Source organism: Vidua macroura, chromosome 5, assembly GCF_024509145.1.
Source record: "Vidua macroura isolate BioBank_ID:100142 chromosome 5, ASM2450914v1, whole genome shotgun sequence".
NCBI lineage: Eukaryota > Metazoa > Chordata > Aves > Passeriformes > Viduidae > Vidua > Vidua macroura.
Window position 1 is genome coordinate 29,226,897 of NC_071575.1, and position 17,445 is coordinate 29,244,341.

The 17,445-nt window shown below is 45.2% G+C and overlaps 2 protein-coding genes across 2 annotated transcripts; both read left to right on the forward strand.

Moving 5' to 3' along the window:
* The first annotated feature begins 4,104 nt into the window (after positions 1-4,104).
* Positions 4,105-10,998, forward strand: LOC128808102 (C-type lectin domain family 5 member A-like). The gene is made up of 7 exons (XM_053978918.1): positions 4,105-4,429; positions 6,445-6,519; positions 7,074-7,160; positions 8,596-8,655; positions 9,204-9,346; positions 9,986-10,095; positions 10,649-10,998. The coding sequence occupies exons 1-7, from the start codon at positions 4,348-4,350 to the stop codon at positions 10,776-10,778; spliced, it is 687 nt and encodes a 228-aa protein (XP_053834893.1). The 5' UTR covers positions 4,105-4,347; the 3' UTR covers positions 10,779-10,998.
* Positions 10,999-12,037: 1,039 nt separating this feature from the next.
* LOC128807737 (killer cell lectin-like receptor subfamily B member 1B allele B) lies at positions 12,038-17,256 on the forward strand. Its single transcript, XM_053978305.1, has 6 exons — positions 12,038-12,119; positions 13,552-13,638; positions 15,074-15,133; positions 15,682-15,824; positions 16,464-16,573; positions 17,127-17,256. Exons 1-6 carry the CDS (start codon positions 12,038-12,040, stop codon positions 17,254-17,256), a joined length of 612 nt encoding a protein of 203 aa, XP_053834280.1.
* The last annotated feature ends 189 nt before the right edge of the window (positions 17,257-17,445 follow it).

The window sequence follows — 17,445 nt, forward strand, 5'->3', positions numbered from 1 at the left end:
AGTAAAATATATGTTGCACAAAATATGTCACAATGTTTGTCTAAAAATGGGTAAACTTTGGAGGGAGTGAGGTAGCCAGCATTCCTTATGGTCATCAGCTGGTTGCAAAATGATTCTTGTCAAAACCACTTTTTAAATCTATTTTGGCTTGTGACCCAGACAGGGACCTTTTAGCTGTGAATTACTGCAGGAAAAAAACAGAAGAAACACTTGTTCTTATTTGTTTAATAATGATTTTTAAAAAGTGATTTGGGGTAAGCCCAAAGCATTTTATTTCTCCTAAAAGAACATCCTGAAAGGAAAAATTGAAATGTTTGATTTCAAAAGTATTAAACATTCCATTATTTTCAGAAAATATATTTAACGTTAACAATTATTTTTTCCTACTTGTTAGTGGAAACTCTTTGTTTATATTAGAAAATAATTTTGGTCCCAAAAAAGTTACAGTTTTTTTCAAATCTTATGTATCAGAAAATATCTCCCAATTATTTTAGGTCTGGATACAGTAAGCAAGCACATTAAATCCAGAAAAATCCACATTTACTCAGCTGTCAAGCACATCCACTGAACCCAAGGAACAGATAGTTTAAGGGAAAGACAGCCTAGTTACTGTAAGCGGAATTTAAGTGAGGTTTTCTATTTGAAATCTTCCTTCTAAGCCTCTCTCTCTCACATCCTTGTTTTTTGTTTTAATTTTACTACAACCAGAAAAAGTCATTGTCTGAGTATTGTCAAGGGGTGAAAAGCCAGTCCAAAAGGATTGCTTTCACAAAGGAGGGTTGTTTTTCCTAGTGTTTACTGCATTCTTTGTTCATAATGTATATTTAATTTTAAATATTTTATCTATTTCAGAATAGCTGATTTGCAGACTACCTATCTTTGAATTTGGATCTTGTAATGAAATCTTAACCAAATCTTTTCTTGATGAGGTACAGAGATGTGTCGGACTCAACTGACCCCAAAAGATTCTTCACCTCTGACCTGAGGCTGCACAAGGTAAGTATGCTGCAGGCTGCACAAGAGCCTGGTATGTTAAAAATCTCCCCTTCTTCTGTCTTTCTTGGTCATGGCCACACTGAGTTTGGGATTGCAGAGGCTGAAAGATGGACATGACTCGTCTTGGAAACATGGAAATAGAGCTGGCAAGTGTGAGGGGTTATCTGTTAGGAAAATGCTTTCAGATGTTGCCCATGCCCTTAGCTAGGGTTTAGGAAGCCAGATTCATTAGGTGCAGATGAATTACAGCAGAATTATTAACACAGACATCTCATTATTAACACAGACATGCAGGGCCATTGTCCCATCCATATAGACCCACATTAAAATATCTTTAAATTACTGAAGATATTTACCACTCCCCATCATAGTTTTGTGGAAAATACACCAAAAAATACCACAGAGAAATAATAAGTATACATTTAAATGCTGAAAAGTGTGGCTAAGTGCTCAGAAATACAATACAAACTACCCTGTGTGCTATCTCCAGTATTAAGTTACGCAGCATCTCAGTATTACATAAAAGGATTTACAAGGGGAGCTGGAGCCCTGTTTTAACTTCCCTCCCCCCCCGCCCCCCCATGGTATTTGCACCATACTTGTCAAATGGAGTTCAAAAGCATCAACTCAGTGGGATATTGCACCTTCCTTCTTCAAACAGCACTGGCCCACACAGTCAGCACTCCCTCAAGATGCAGCAGAACCTGCTGATCAGCGTAGGCAATATTCCACAGGAAAGAGGGGCCCTATTTTTATGGCAAAATTTGTGGGATTGGTGCTATCATGTGCTTGTCACTCCAAAAAACCAGCAATAAAACCCGAAAAAGTTGATTGAACTCAATGGATGTTTCCTACACTCAGTCCATGTTACAACTGGCAAATTAGCAATGCAATTCCCTAATAGGAAGGAAAATTCTGAATGAAAAAAAGAATTAAGACTTGGTGGAGCTGAAAAATCACAGAATACTTTGGGCTGCCCAGAGAAGCTGTGGCTACCCCATGCCTGGAAGTGTCCAAGTCCATGTAGATAGGGCTCTGAGCAACCTGGGATAGTGGAAGGTGTCTCTGCCCATGGCAGGGGTTTGGAGCAAGATGAACTTTAAGATTCTTTCCAACCCATTCCACCTTTGTGGAGATGTGGAATGGCTTCCCAACTTTGTTGTGACAGTAGTCCATTTTTTGTACTCTTAAACAAACAAGCTGACATAATTTCTAGTTTCATTCCCCTATTGGATTTCTCCCAAGGCCTGCACAGGGCTCAAGGGGGAACCAAGGGGGAACCACTTGTCTTTGATTGTGTACCCCCCTAATTAGGCCAGATGTGGCCTTATCCAGTTTCTGGATATGGAAAGGTAAACACATGTTTTTCCAATAAACAAACACATATGACAATAGTTCATTAATGATTGAATTTATATATATAACATTTGGTTGGAAGATTCATCTAGAAGCAACTTTGGCTCAGGGCCTGTTGTTCAGGCCTCAGTCAGGGTCTGTTGTTTAGACTCAGTACTTCAGCTTGTCACAGAATTTCTGGACATGTCTCCCTGTCCTGAGTCCTGAGGGCCACTGCAAACCTTCATTTGACCTCAGTACAAACTTTTGAGTCATCAAGCACCAGAGAAACTGTTTCACTTCCTCTTCTTTCTCTCACACAGTTGGTGTTTGCTTGGCTTTTCTGGGCCTCTGATTATAGGACATGAGGCACAGAATACCAGAACACATCCCTGGCCCTTTGAAGAAGCCTCTGCCATGACCACTGGCACCAGAGGGTGTTCCAGATCTGATGGCCCTGAGAGAATATATCCATAATAGAAAATTGTCTTTCTGTGGAAGAAATAGGTTCAGTCAGAATTGGTATTTATTTTATTAAAAACCACGCTACTTTTTCCTATAGTTTGTTCTAAATCAGAAAAGCAATGTATTATATTTCTATAATGACAGGAATACATAGAATGGTTTGTGTTGGAAGGGACCATAAGATCATCTCATTTCACCTTCTCTGTCATGGGTAGGGACACCTTCCACTATCCCAGGTTGCTCAGAGCCCCATCCAACCTGACCCTGGAAACTTCCAGGCATTGGGCAGCCACAGCTTCTTTGGGGAATCTGTACCAGGGCCTCACCAGCCTCACAGAGAAAAATTTCTTCCTAATATCCAATTTAAACCAACTCACTGTCAGTGTGAAGCTGTTTCTTCTTGTCAGTCACTCCAGGCCCCTGTCAAGAGTCTCTCTCCATCCTTCTTGTAGCTCCCTTCAGGCACTGGAAGGCCACAATCAGGTCACCCCAAAGCTTTTGTTCTCCAGACTAAAATATCTCATTCTCTCAGACTTTCCTCACAGCAGAGGATCTCTAGCTTCTCAACACTTTGTTGGCCTCATCTGGACTCTCTCCAACAGTTCCGTGTCCTTCCTGTGCTGGGGCTCCAGAGACAAAAGAGGTCACCCCTCAGGCTCTTTTTCTCCAAACTGGACAAACCATGGAATCCTCAGCTGCACCTCACAGGACATTTCTTCCAACACTTCCACCAGCTTTGTTCCCTTCCTCTGAGCCTCCATTCAAGGACCTTCACATCCTTCTTAAATTCTAGGGCCTTGGGCTGGTTTTGGCTGGGATAGAGTTAATTTCCTTCATATCACCTGGTATGGACTACGTTTTGGACTTGTGCTGGAACAGTGTTGAGAACACGGGGATGCTTTAGTTCTTGCTGAGCAGAGATTAAATAGAGTGAGAGTCCTCTGTTTGTCATCCCATCCCACCACTGAGGGGCTGGGGGTGCACAAGGAGTTGACAGGGGACAGAGCTGACCCCAACTGCCCAGAGGGATATTACAAACTTAGAAAGCCAAGGGATTGTTTTGTTTAGGCTGCACTATTCCTGTGGCTGCTTTTGCATATTAAGCACCTTTTGGGCTTCCCAAAACAGACTGGACAAATCCCACTTTCTGATCCCCATTTTGCCTCCAGAATTCCCTTGTAGAGAAGCAGACAATGTCTGTGAGCTGCACAGAGCCCACAGTGCCCAAGACACAGCAGGACAAAGTGTTTTGTATGTGGGTGGGTGAAGCTTTGGGAATTCAAGACACTTCCAGTCCAGAACCACTTCCCAACACAGGTGACCTCAGGGAGGCCATGAACTTATATTTCCTCATGTTACTGACATAAAACCCTGTGCCATCAAAAGATGAAGCAGAAATACACTTCTCTTTTCTCTAGAAGTTTCTGTGTGACCGGAAGAGTCAAGAACTTCCTCCTGAAGCTTAGAGAGGGGAGGGACCTCTGAGTTGTCCCCAGCCCAGAGTGCCACTGTCAGAACAGCCGAGGGAGGAAAGAAGAGAGTGGAACAAAAATGGCAGAAAATGTCCTTTATGCTGACCTGAACTTGCCTGAACCAACCAGACCCAGAAACCTGAGGGTCCCTGATGTCCAAGGTAGGTCCAGTGCTGGGCACTGAGCTTTCTTTGCATTCTCCAGTCTCTCTCCCATATATGTTGAGAGAGTTCCTTGGAGAACCAAAGTCTCAAAGAGCACAAGGGAAACATGAGGGCCCGTGCTGGAAGACTGCAGGTGGAGTGTCCAGATAGGGTTGTTTATATTTACAAAGGCAAGTTGTTGTAAGATCTACTTTTCTCTTGCTAAGGTGCAAGTGTGAGTTAGTGTCTCTGCTGTGATATTAAGAGTTGTTTTTATCCATTTTGGAGAACATTCCAGTGCTGAACATCCATTGCTCCTGCCCCTGGCCCACTGTCCCCCAGCAGCCTGAGATTCCTGCAGCAAACTGCTCAGGATGGAATGGCTGCTGTTGCTGGTGTTCACAGCAGTCTCCTGCACAGCTGTTCCTGCTCCCTGGGCACAGCAGGCACTGCCTGGGGGCTTCTCCTCCTGCTCTGGCTGTACAAACTGCTTGTGAAATGCACAAGTAGGAAATGTTTTATGGACAGGTTTAGTCTGATTTAGGATCAAAGACTTTGCAAAATTCTAATCGAGGATTTCTCTTTCTTTAATGAGTTTAAAATTATTGCATATATGTTTGCACTGGTTTTGCAATATCTGCCATAAAAGTACATTCTAAAAAGTAACAGACTTCATAGAGTGTTTATTTGTATTTCATTTTCATTTTTCTTTCCTTTCTTTTTAAACCTGCTTTCACTCTGGCTGAAATTATTTCTTGCCATCCGGTACTTTTCTTTTGCACAAAGTGTGAACCCTCTGCATGTCTTTTCAGATGAGTGGAGTTATTAACACCAGGAAACAGGGTTTTACCATCCCTTTCAACAGACGCATTCAGGGCCTAATTGACCACAACAGGTGCCACCTGATTACAACTTCCATTTTCCTTAGAATTTAACCCATGTATTCCTATTCAAAATTTTGATTGATTTCTAGTAACATTTGGGTGTTTCTCTGCTTGTGCCTTTCAGGAAAACCCCTACCCACTCTTCTATGTGTTCACCGAATTTATGCACAAGATTTCCCAGATATCATCTCCATCTTCTGAAAAGAGCTCAAAACCCTGACTCCTGTCTTAGCTCTGTACAGGGATAGAACCCAGGGGGCTCAGTGTTGTATATCCCGATGACTTTGAGAGATTTATAACACTGCAACATCCTATTTTTTACTTTCTACCCACTTTTTATCTTGCTCTGACCTTGCTTTCCTCTCCATATGTTTTCTTCCCTGCTGGTTTTTATTTATTACCTGCAGATGATAGAATAGATTTCACTATGCTCTATGTTATCTTGTTAATTTTGGTAAAATCTCAAACCACTCCAAATTTGGCACAATCTGCAATTTTCAGGCTTTGATGTTTTAGTCATTCTCACCATTCCCGTCTGGATGAACATCCTTAGGCCACCCTTGGCACATTCCTTCCCTTTTGTCAAGATTGACAATGTGTTTATGTGCCCCTGTCCCCTCTGGTATTGTCTGCCTTGAAGAGAAACCAATTCTGTTCCTGCCTCTAGCAAGTGCTCCAAGGGTGACAGTGTCATCATGGAACATAGATTCAGAATATCATGAGCTGGAAGGGACCCACAAGGATCATCCAGTCCAACTCCTGGCCCTGCACAGACACCCCAATAATCCCACCCTGTGCATCCCTGAGAGCATTTTCCACATGCTGCTTGAGCTCTGGCAGCCTTGGGGCTGTGACCATTCCCTGGAGAGCCTGTTCAGTGCTCCACCACCCACTGGGGGAAAAACCTTTCCCTGACATCCAACCTGACCCTGTCCTGACACATCTCCAGCTGTTCCCTTGGGTCCTGTTCCTGGTCACCACAGAGCTGAGATCAGTGCCTATAATGGAGAAAAATACAATTTATGCATAGTTAACCACAGTCACATCAACCAGCTGCTGTCCTGTGTTCAGCATTTCTCACAATTTCAGTCATTTTTGTTTCATTTAAGTTGATTCTCAGCTTTCTCTGTGCTCGGTTCTTGTTCCTAGGCTCAGGTTGTACCTATGCAGAAGTGAAAGTGAAATCCCAAGAGACAAATGCTGCAGCAAACTGCAAATCATCGGGTGAGTTTAACTGTCTGATAAAGTGATGAGAATTTAAACAAGAAGGGGAGAGGGGCTGATCCTGATGCCCCAAACATGCAGTGACACAAAACCATGAGGAGGCAGGAGGATACAATTGTCTACTTTCCACACTCAGAGCAGGAGCTGCTGAGGTGTTGCATTCTGTGCCCTCAAACACTTGTTGGCTTTCCTAGCAAAGGAATAGAAGGATGTGATGGGCCACACCCAGACACCCCCGAGCCCAGGCTCCTGTCCCCAGCAGCACTGGGAAGTGAACAAAGGAGATGAGGAAGCAGAGGGCAGGCATTGATTGAAAGGACTCTCTTCCTTTTCACATCTCCTCAAAGCCATGGTGGGTTGGGATCTGTTCAGTTGCTTGAGTACAGGTGACCAGAGCCAGCAGGGAAGCACCAGGACATTGAGCCTGGCTCCAGCCTGCAGATCTGGAAGGCTCCAGAGTCCCAGTGGGAGCCTGAAAAGAGCAACTTGGAATGCAGGCAAAGGTGCTTCTGTCCAGCTGTTCCCCTAATGTTTCTTTTTCTGTCCCTCTGTAGGTAAAAGTTGTTGTTCCAGAAAACATGTTACCATATTGGTGGTGATAATCCTCCTACTGGTCCTGGCAGTATATTTAATAATCACATGTAAGTTCTTTTGTTAGCGTCATAACAGCAATTAATTTGTGTCTCTCCCCCACGGTCTGATGTCCAGGCCATGACATATAAAGCCAGTAGGAATGGAAGTTTGGTTTGAAGGCAAAGGACAGCAGTTTTTAGCTAATTGTGGCTGTAAGAGGAAATTTGTAAGAGAGTCAAGTGGTTTGAAAGTTGAAAATTCCAACAGATAAAAAAGCCAAAATCCCAATGAAAAACTGTCAACATTCAAATGACAAAGAATTTATTGTACAAATGTTTTGATGAAACAAGTTAAGATTCGGTAATGCCTACCAGTAATACAATTGCTATTTGTGAGAATCCCACAGGCTGATGAGGTTGTATCATGAGACCAAGATGTCCATAACACAACAAATCTTAGAATAATTGTGAATAAAAGTTCATTTGAAGGAGGCAACTAAACCACATCTTACAGAAGTTTCCTTAAAATCATAACATATTTTGAGCTACATAAAAAGATAAATGATATTTTGTAGTAAAAAAACCAACTTATTTCCATCAGAAAAAAATTAACAGACCCAATTGGCATTTCCTTTGAAAGTTTTCAAATAGCCATTTTAAATTTTCAGATGTTTTTGCTTGTTTCTTTCCATCCTTTGAGAGCTGAGAAAGCTTGAAAAGCTTCCACCACAAATCACTCTCAAGTCCCAGAGTTTGCCACCTGCTCAGAAATGCACATGGGGAAGACAGTGCAAAGCCTTTGATCCATGGAACTTAAAGAATAGGGCTGGGGGAGGCAAGTCATTCTGCTTTTTTAAGGCATAGAGTTCAGGACTGATACCTGACAGTGCTCTGACATTAATAAAATGTCTAACACCCAAGGATGGGAAAAATTAAAAACAAATAATAAACCAACAGAAAATAAAAATGTATAATTTGCATTTAATACAGCTTTAAGTCTGACATTGAAAGAGGAGTCCTTAGACTTAGATCCAGGTCTGGCTTTAATTGTAGTTCTTTTGTGGGTCTCAGTACTGGCTCAGAACAGGTACAGACCTGAAAAAATACTCCTAAGAAACTTGAGATCAAGATCAAACTTGAGAAATTAAATCAAGGTAGTTCTTAAGTTCAAGAGCACACAGGTTTCACTTGTGCTCCATATAAAAACTGTTGCATTTTGACTTTTTGATAAGTTTTAGTTTAGTATGAATTTTCCAATAGGTCTTGTTATTAACAAATACAGTGTTATTAAGATATAACTTGTTTAAATGAACTAAAGTGTTGCCTTTTACTCAGTGGAACCTCACCTGACCATTTTGTGATTTTTATAGTACTCTCATGAGCAAAGAGGCAGAATTTGCATTCTGTGTTGGGTGATGGGGGGTCAGAGAGCTCCAGCAGAGCTCTGACAGCGCGTGGCAGAGTGGCCATTCCTTGCAAGCAGAAATTGTGTTCTTATTTTCAGATGGTCCAACTGCAGGCAGCCAACAAGACTCAACAAGAACCATCCCTGAAGAGGCACTAGGTAAGTAATCCTCTGTCATTCCAGAGGGAGTTTCCAGAAGCCTGTGGCATTGACTGTGAAGGGGACAGGGAAAGCTGTGTGACTGGGTTTTGGTCAGAAGGGAAACAAAGAAAGAACACCTCTCCCATCTCAGGAATACAAACCTTATCCTGGACACTGCCAGGATGAGCTCTGGAAGGGACAGGAGGAACAATCCCTCTGGAAGCACAGCACTGCTGGGTGCAGGATGGACAATATGCCTCAGCTGCCTCCATTACCAGCCTTTCAACTCAGTGCAATTTCCTGTGGCTGTTTAGGATCTGCTGAGCAAAGATGGGAAAGGCTGGATCATGATTGCTGTGCTGCTCCCTGTCTGGCTCCTGCCTGGTGATTCTGGGCTGCTGTCAGCTCCAGAGGCTGTGGGAGTCCCTGGTGCTCTGGTGACAATTCTCAGCAGGAGCACACAGGCACGTCTGTGGCTGGAATTGCCTCTCTGACATCTCTGTTATCATGGCATCATTTGGTCAGTATGAACATGGATTTTCCACACCTCTGCTTCCCTTCTGCAGGCTGCCCCACATCATGGAAGAAACATGGGAGAAATTGCTACTTCTTTTCTCCAGAGAAGAAACCAAAGGGCTGGGAAGCCTCTCGTGCAGAATGCACCGCCATGGGCTCAGACCTGGTGGTCATTGACAGCAGAGAAGAGCTGGTGAGATCCAACTCCTGGGGCAGCTGCTCGGGGGGCTGGAGCTGCCTGGTCAAGTGCTGAGCAGTGACTTTTGCCAGCTCCTGTCACATGTCCTTGGGCTCTGGGACCTGCTGCCAGCCATGGACACGCCAGCCCTGGCAGTGGGAGCAAAGCCCTGCACAGGGAGAGGCCTCCTGGGGCTTGGAGTCCTTCTGTGCCCAGGCCTTATCCCATGGCAAGGAGCAAACTCCCTGCCCAGTTGGCTGGGGTTTTACAGGGATTTAGCACACAGGCCAAGGAGGTTGAACAGACACTTCTTTGTGAGAGCCACGGCTTTGACAAAACCTGAAAAGGCTTTGCCTCCCCCATCAGAAGGGAAAAGTGTCCCCAGGTATCAAGTCACACCTGTCTGACTGCAATGTACAGCTGTAAGGGCACCACAGGTGCATTAATACATTTATTATAGTCATAAGGGGCCTTCAACAGGGACACGACCTTCAATAGAAAGGGAGAAATTCATCCCCATGGAGCTGTGGGCAGAGGTGCTGTGGCTGAATGCATACTGCACTCTCTGTGCTGGCTGTTTAGCACTGAGCCCACTGTGCCTCTGGTGAAGAAAATGTAATTTTCATGAATTCCCATTGTTGGCTTCCTTTCCAGAGTTACCTTCTCCCACAATCAAGACATAACTACTACTTACTTGGTCTCACATATTCTCAAGAGGAGCAGAAGTGGAAGTGGATCAACAACGTGGAACACGACCCAGCCATGTGAGCTCATTCCAGCAAGTCCCTGCCATGCAATGTCTGGGAAGAGGAAAATCCCAAAGCCAGAGCAAAGAGCAGAGAGCCCAAGGGAGATCAGGGACTGTGGTCTGGGGGAACCTGATTCCTTGAGATGCAGGTGCTTCAGCACATGCCTGTGCCAAGGAAAGGGAGCCTTTCAGGCCAGGGAACAGAGGGCTGTCCTGTAAGGATGGCAGGAGAGGACACAGCTGTAGTTCTGCTGGGGAAGGAAGGATCTGGCTGGATGCAGTTCCCTGGGGAAAGGAAGGAGACAGGAGGCAGGGACAAGAGAGAGGGTGATGTCAGCACCATTGGCTGGAGGGGACCGTAGCAGGGGAATGCTTCTGGATGGGAAAGCATTGCCCAGAAACTTTTGTGGAGATGTGGGGAACAAAAGTGAGGAATGGGAGGGGGATTCCAGCAAGGCAGTTCCTGGTCCCAGTGGCAGTAACACAGCTTAGCAGCCAGGCCAGGTGCCACTCTGCCTTTCACTGCATGTCAGCAATGTCATCAAATTTGACTTTTTTCCCCTGATCAGGTTCAGTATAATTGGACATTTCTTTGATTATCTCTGCACGGTCATTGGATTTGATGAAGTACGGTCTGCACCTTGTAATGGATCCAAAACAACACAAAATATGTGTGAAAAAGCTGCAACAATTTCATAAAGGCATCAGAAGAAGAGCCAAAAACAGGAGGTCCCGGCTGATATGTTATGCCCAGCTTCCTGTAGGAACCATGGATGGGATGTGTCTCATTTCTCTTTAGCTGCCCAATCTCTGCTCCCAGGCTCTCCTGCAGCCTCTCTCCAGACTCGTGGCCAAGCTCAGCTCACCCTTCCCTGATGGTGTCTGAGCCTGGATGGATCCCCTCTGGAAGAGCTGGCACTGGCACTTCCAGGAAGGCACTGCCAGGGGAGAGGAGTCCAGCCTGGGGACAGGGGTGATCCCAAACTGATCCTGACTCTGCAAGTCACATCCATCCACAGCCCTGTGTTTCCAGCCCTGCCTGGGCACAAGGAGACCCTTCCCCACCTGGCCACAGCCTGGCCTTGCCTGCAGCCACAGGGGAAGGGCAGCACAGATTTCTGGTTGGGATCCTGTGGGGAAGGGCAACCCCACTCCTTGCCAAGATGGACAGGATAAAGTCAGGTGGGGTTATGGATAAATCTTCCCCTGTCCCAGACTGTTCCAAGAGCACAGGGGATCCCAGAGCTTGTGGGGGGAATGGGAATCAGCCCAAGGGAAATGATCCTACAGCAGCACAGCTCTGGACATAAAATCAGTCCCAGTCCTGTGTGGTGCAGGGAAGGAATGTCAGATTTATGATCTGCTGAGGACGGGCACAGGACAGAGACCAGCAAGGCCTGAAGAACAGAGAACCAACAGAAGCTGAGCTGGACAGAAAACAGAACAATGATACTCACAGTGACCTGTGAAGGAGCTGGTGAGAAGTATGAGAGTGACCCACAGGGAATGGTACTCTGCCCTATTTTCCTTGGAGATTGATCACAGGACAGGGCAGCTCTATTGATGTGCTCTGGGTCCTACCAGAGGTCCCTATAGAGTTGCTCTCCTTTCCATTGCATGGAATAAAGCTTTCCTTTTCAAAACAGAAAGCAGTGCTTGTGGGTGGGTGGGTGATGCTTTGGGAACTCAAGACACTTCCAGTCCAGAACCACTTCCCAACACAGGTGACCTCAGGGAGGCCATGAACTTATATTTCCTCATGTTACTGACATAAAACCCTGTGCCATCAAAAGATGAAGCAGAAATACACTTCTCTTTTCTCTAGAAGTTTCTGTGTGACCGGAAGAGTCAAGAACTTCCTCCTGAAGCTTAGAGAGGGGAGGGACCTCTGAGTTGTCCCCAGCCCAGAGTGCCACTGTCAGAACAGCCGAGGGAGGAAAGAAGAGAGTGGAACAAAAATGGCAGAAAATGTCCTTTATGCTGACCTGAACTTGCCTGAACCAACCAGACCCAGAAACCTGAGGGTCCCTGATGTCCAAGGTAGGTCCAGTGCTGGGCACTGAGCTTTCTTTGCATTCTCCAGTCTCTCTCCCATATATGTTGAGAGAGTTCCTTGGAGAACCAAAGTCTCAAAGAGCACAAGGGAAACATGAGGGCCCGTGCTGGAAGACTGCAGGTGGAGTGTCCAGATAGGGTTGTTTATATTTACAAAGGCAAGTTGTTGTAAGATCTACTTTTCTCTTGCTAAGGTGCAAGTGTGAGTTAGTGTCTCTGCTGTGATATTAAGAGTTGTTTTTATCCATTTTGGAGAACATTCCAGTGCTGAACATCCATTGCTCCTGCCCCTGGCCCACTGTCCCCCAGCAGCCTGAGATTCCTGCAGCAAACTGCTCAGGATGGAATGGCTGCTGTTGCTGGTGTTCACAGCAGTCTCCTGCACAGCTGTTCCTGCTCCCTGGGCACAGCAGGCACTGCCTGGGGGCTTCTCCTCCTGCTCTGGCTGTACAAACTGCTTGTGAAATGCACAAGTAGGAAATGTTTTATGGACAGGTTTAGTCTGATTTAGGATCAAAGACTTTGCAAAATTCTAATCGAGGATTTCTCTTTCTTTAATGAGTTTAAAATTATTGCATATATGTTTGCACTGGTTTTGCAATATCTGCCATAAAAGTACATTCTAAAAAGTAACAGACTTCATAGAGTGTTTATTTGTATTTCATTTTCATTTTTCTTTCCTTTCTTTTTAAACCTGCTTTCACTCTGGCTGAAATTATTTCTTGCCATCCGGTACTTTTCTTTTGCACAAAGTGTGAACCCTCTGCATGTCTTTTCAGATGTATCTTTTCAGATACTAACAGCCCAGGAAACAGGGTTTTATCACCTCTAACAACAGATTAATTCATAGCCCACTTGACAGGGAACCACAGCTGATGTGACCTGATTAAAAGGGTCACTTTCATTACAATTTCGAGCTTCTATACAGTTTCAATAATATTTTTATATTTCTCTTTTTGTGTCTTTCTGGGAAATGCCTTCCAACTATTTTCTTATTTCATGCATAAAACTTCCCAGATACTCATCTGTAGCTTTCAGAAAAGAGGTGGTTTCATGCCTGGATCCCATCTCTCAGAGCAGCCCTTTTTAGCTCCTCTTTACTGAGCCCCCACTCCTTCAGGCAGCTCCCTCTGTCACCTACCCATCCTCTGTGTGTCCTTCTGCAATCCAGGGCTTGGAGGACTCTCCTGCTTTTCAGCTCTCCTCAAACTCATGGCAGGTTGGGATCTGTTCAGTTCCCTGAGCACAGGGGTCCAGAGCCAGTGGAGAAGCACCAGGACATTGAGCCTGGCTCCAGCCTGCAGATCTGGAAGGCTCCAGAGTCCCAGTGGGAGCCTGAAAAGAGCAACTTGGAATGCAGGCAAAGGTGCTTCTGTCCAGCTGTTCCCCTAATGTTTCTTTTTCTGTCCCTCTGTAGGTAAAAGTTGTTGTTCCAGAAAACATGTTACCATATTGGTGGTGATAATCCTCCTACTGGTCCTGGCAGTATATTTAATAATCACATGTAAGTTCTTTTGTTAGCGTCATAACAGCAATTAATTTGTGTCTCTCCCCCACGGTCTGATGTCCAGGCCATGACATATAAAGCCAGTAGGAATGGAAGTTTGGTTTGAAGGCAAAGGACAGCAGTTTTTAGCTAATTGTGGCTGTAAGAGGAAATTTGTAAGAGAGTCAAGTGGTTTGAAAGTTGAAAATTCCAACAGATAAAAAAGCCAAAATCCCAATGAAAAACTGTCAACATTCAAATGACAAAGAATTTATTGTACAAATGTTTTGATGAAACAAGTTAAGATTCGGTAATGCCTACCAGTAATACAATTGCTATTTGTGAGAATCCCACAGGCTGATGAGGTTGTATCATGAGACCAAGATGTCCATAACACAACAAATCTTAGAATAATTGTGAATAAAAGTTCATTTGAAGGAGGCAACTAAACCACATCTTACAGAAGTTTCCTTAAAATCATAACATATTTTGAGCTACATAAAAAGATAAATGATATTTTGTAGTAAAAAAACCAACTTATTTCCATCAGAAAAAAATTAACAGACCCAATTGGCATTTCCTTTGAAAGTTTTCAAATAGCCATTTTAAATTTTCAGATGTTTTTGCTTGTTTCTTTCCATCCTTTGAGAGCTGAGAAAGCTTGAAAAGCTTCCACCACAAATCACTCTCAAGTCCCAGAGTTTGCCACCTGCTCAGAAATGCACATGGGGAAGACAGTGCAAAGCCTTTGATCCATGGAACTTAAAGAATAGGGCTGGGGGAGGCAAGTCATTCTGCTTTTTTAAGGCATAGAGTTCAGGACTGATACCTGACAGTGCTCTGACATTAATAAAATGTCTAACACCCAAGGATGGGAAAAATTAAAAACAAATAATAAACCAACAGAAAATAAAAATGTATAATTTGCATTTAATACAGCTTTAAGTCTGACATTGAAAGAGGAGTCCTTAGACTTAGATCCAGGTCTGGCTTTAATTGTAGTTCTTTTGTGGGTCTCAGTACTGGCTCAGAACAGGTACAGACCTGAAAAAATACTCCTAAGAAACTTGAGATCAAGATCAAACTTGAGAAATTAAATCAAGGTAGTTCTTAAGTTCAAGAGCACACAGGTTTCACTTGTGCTCCATATAAAAACTGTTGCATTTTGACTTTTTGATAAGTTTTAGTTTAGTATGAATTTTCCAATAGGTCTTGTTATTAACAAATACAGTGTTATTAAGATATAACTTGTTTAAATGAACTAAAGTGTTGCCTTTTACTCAGTGGAACCTCACCTGACCATTTTGTGATTTTTATAGTACTCTCATGAGCAAAGAGGCAGAATTTGCATTCTGTGTTGGGTGATGGGGGGTCAGAGAGCTCCAGCAGAGCTCTGACAGCGCGTGGCAGAGTGGCCATTCCTTGCAAGCAGAAATTGTGTTCTTATTTTCAGATGGTCCAACTGCAGGCAGCCAACAAGACTCAACAAGAACCATCCCTGAAGAGGCACTAGGTAAGTAATCCTCTGTCATTCCAGAGGGAGTTTCCAGAAGCCTGTGGCATTGACTGTGAAGGGGACAGGGAAAGCTGTGTGACTGGGTTTTGGTCAGAAGGGAAACAAAGAAAGAACACCTCTCCCATCTCAGGAATACAAACCTTATCCTGGACACTGCCAGGATGAGCTCTGGAAGGGACAGGAGGAACAATCCCTCTGGAAGCACAGCACTGCTGGGTGCAGGATGGACAATATGCCTCAGCTGCCTCCATTACCAGCCTTTCAACTCAGTGCAATTTCCTGTGGCTGTTTAGGATCTGCTGAGCAAAGATGGGAAAGGCTGGATCATGATTGCTGTGCTGCTCCCTGTCTGGCTCCTGCCTGGTGATTCTGGGCTGCTGTCAGCTCCAGAGGCTGTGGGAGTCCCTGGTGCTCTGGTGACAATTCTCAGCAGGAGCACACAGGCACGTCTGTGGCTGGAATTGCCTCTCTGACATCTCTGTTATCATGGCATCATTTGGTCAGTATGAACATGGATTTTCCACACCTCTGCTTCCCTTCTGCAGGCTGCCCCACATCATGGAAGAAACATGGGAGAAATTGCTACTTCTTTTCTCCAGAGAAGAAACCAAAGGGCTGGGAAGCCTCTCGTGCAGAATGCACCGCCATGGGCTCAGACCTGGTGGTCATTGACAGCAGAGAAGAGCTGGTGAGATCCAACTCCTGGGGCAGCTGCTCGGGGGGCTGGAGCTGCCTGGTCAAGTGCTGAGCAGTGACTTTTGCCAGCTCCTGTCACATGTCCTTGGGCTCTGGGACCTGCTGCCAGCCATGGACACGCCAGCCCTGGCAGTGGGAGCAAAGCCCTGCACAGGGAGAGGCCTCCTGGGGCTTGGAGTCCTTCTGTGCCCAGGCCTTATCCCATGGCAAGGAGCAAACTCCCTGCCCAGTTGGCTGGGGTTTTACAGGGATTTAGCACACAGGCCAAGGAGGTTGAACAGACACTTCTTTGTGAGAGCCACGGCTTTGACAAAACCTGAAAAGGCTTTGCCTCCCCCATCAGAAGGGAAAAGTGTCCCCAGGTATCAAGTCACACCTGTCTGACTGCAATGTACAGCTGTAAGGGCACCACAGGTGCATTAATACATTTATTATAGTCATAAGGGGCCTTCAACAGGGACACGACCTTCAATAGAAAGGGAGAAATTCATCCCCATGGAGCTGTGGGCAGAGGTGCTGTGGCTGAATGCATACTGCACTCTCTGTGCTGGCTGTTTAGCACTGAGCCCACTGTGCCTCTGGTGAAGAAAATGTAATTTTCATGAATTCCCATTGTTGGCTTCCTTTCCAGAGTTACCTTCTCCCACAATCAAGACATAACTACTACTTACTTGGTCTCACATATTCTCAAGAGGAGCAGAAGTGGAAGTGGATCAACAACGTGGAACACGACCCAGCCATGTGAGCTCATTCCAGCAAGTCCCTGCCATGCAATGTCTGGGAAGAGGAAAATCCCAAAGCCAGAGCAAAGAGCAGAGAGCCCAAGGGAGATCAGGGACTGTGGTCTGGGGGAACCTGATTCCTTGAGATGCAGGTGCTTCAGCACATGCCTGTGCCAAGGAAAGGGAGCCTTTCAGGCCAGGGAACAGAGGGCTGTCCTGTAAGGATGGCAGGAGAGGACACAGCTGTAGTTCTGCTGGGGAAGGAAGGATCTGGCTGGATGCAGTTCCCTGGGGAAAGGAAGGAGACAGGAGGCAGGGACAAGAGAGAGGGTGATGTCAGCACCATTGGCTGGAGGGGACCGTAGCAGGGGAATGCTTCTGGATGGGAAAGCATTGCCCAGAAACTTTTGTGGAGATGTGGGGAACAAAAGTGAGGAATGGGAGGGGGATTCCAGCAAGGCAGTTCCTGGTCCCAGTGGCAGTAACACAGCTTAGCAGCCAGGCCAGGTGCCACTCTGCCTTTCACTGCATGTCAGCAATGTCATCAAATTTGACTTTTTTCCCCTGATCAGGTTCAGTATAATTGGACATTTCTTTGATTATCTCTGCACGGTCATTGGATTTGATGAAGTACGGTCTGCACCTTGTAATGGATCCAAAACAACACAAAATATGTGTGAAAAAGCTGCAACAATTTCATAAAGGCATCAGAAGAAGAGCCAAAAACAGGAGATCCCGGCTGATATGTTATGCCCAGCTTCCTGTAGGAACCATGGATGGGATGTGTCTCATTTCTCTTTAGCTGCCCAATCTCTGCTCCCAGGCTCTCCTGCAGCCTCTCTCCAGACTCGTGGCCAAGCTCAGCTCACCCTTCCCTGATGGTGTCTGAGC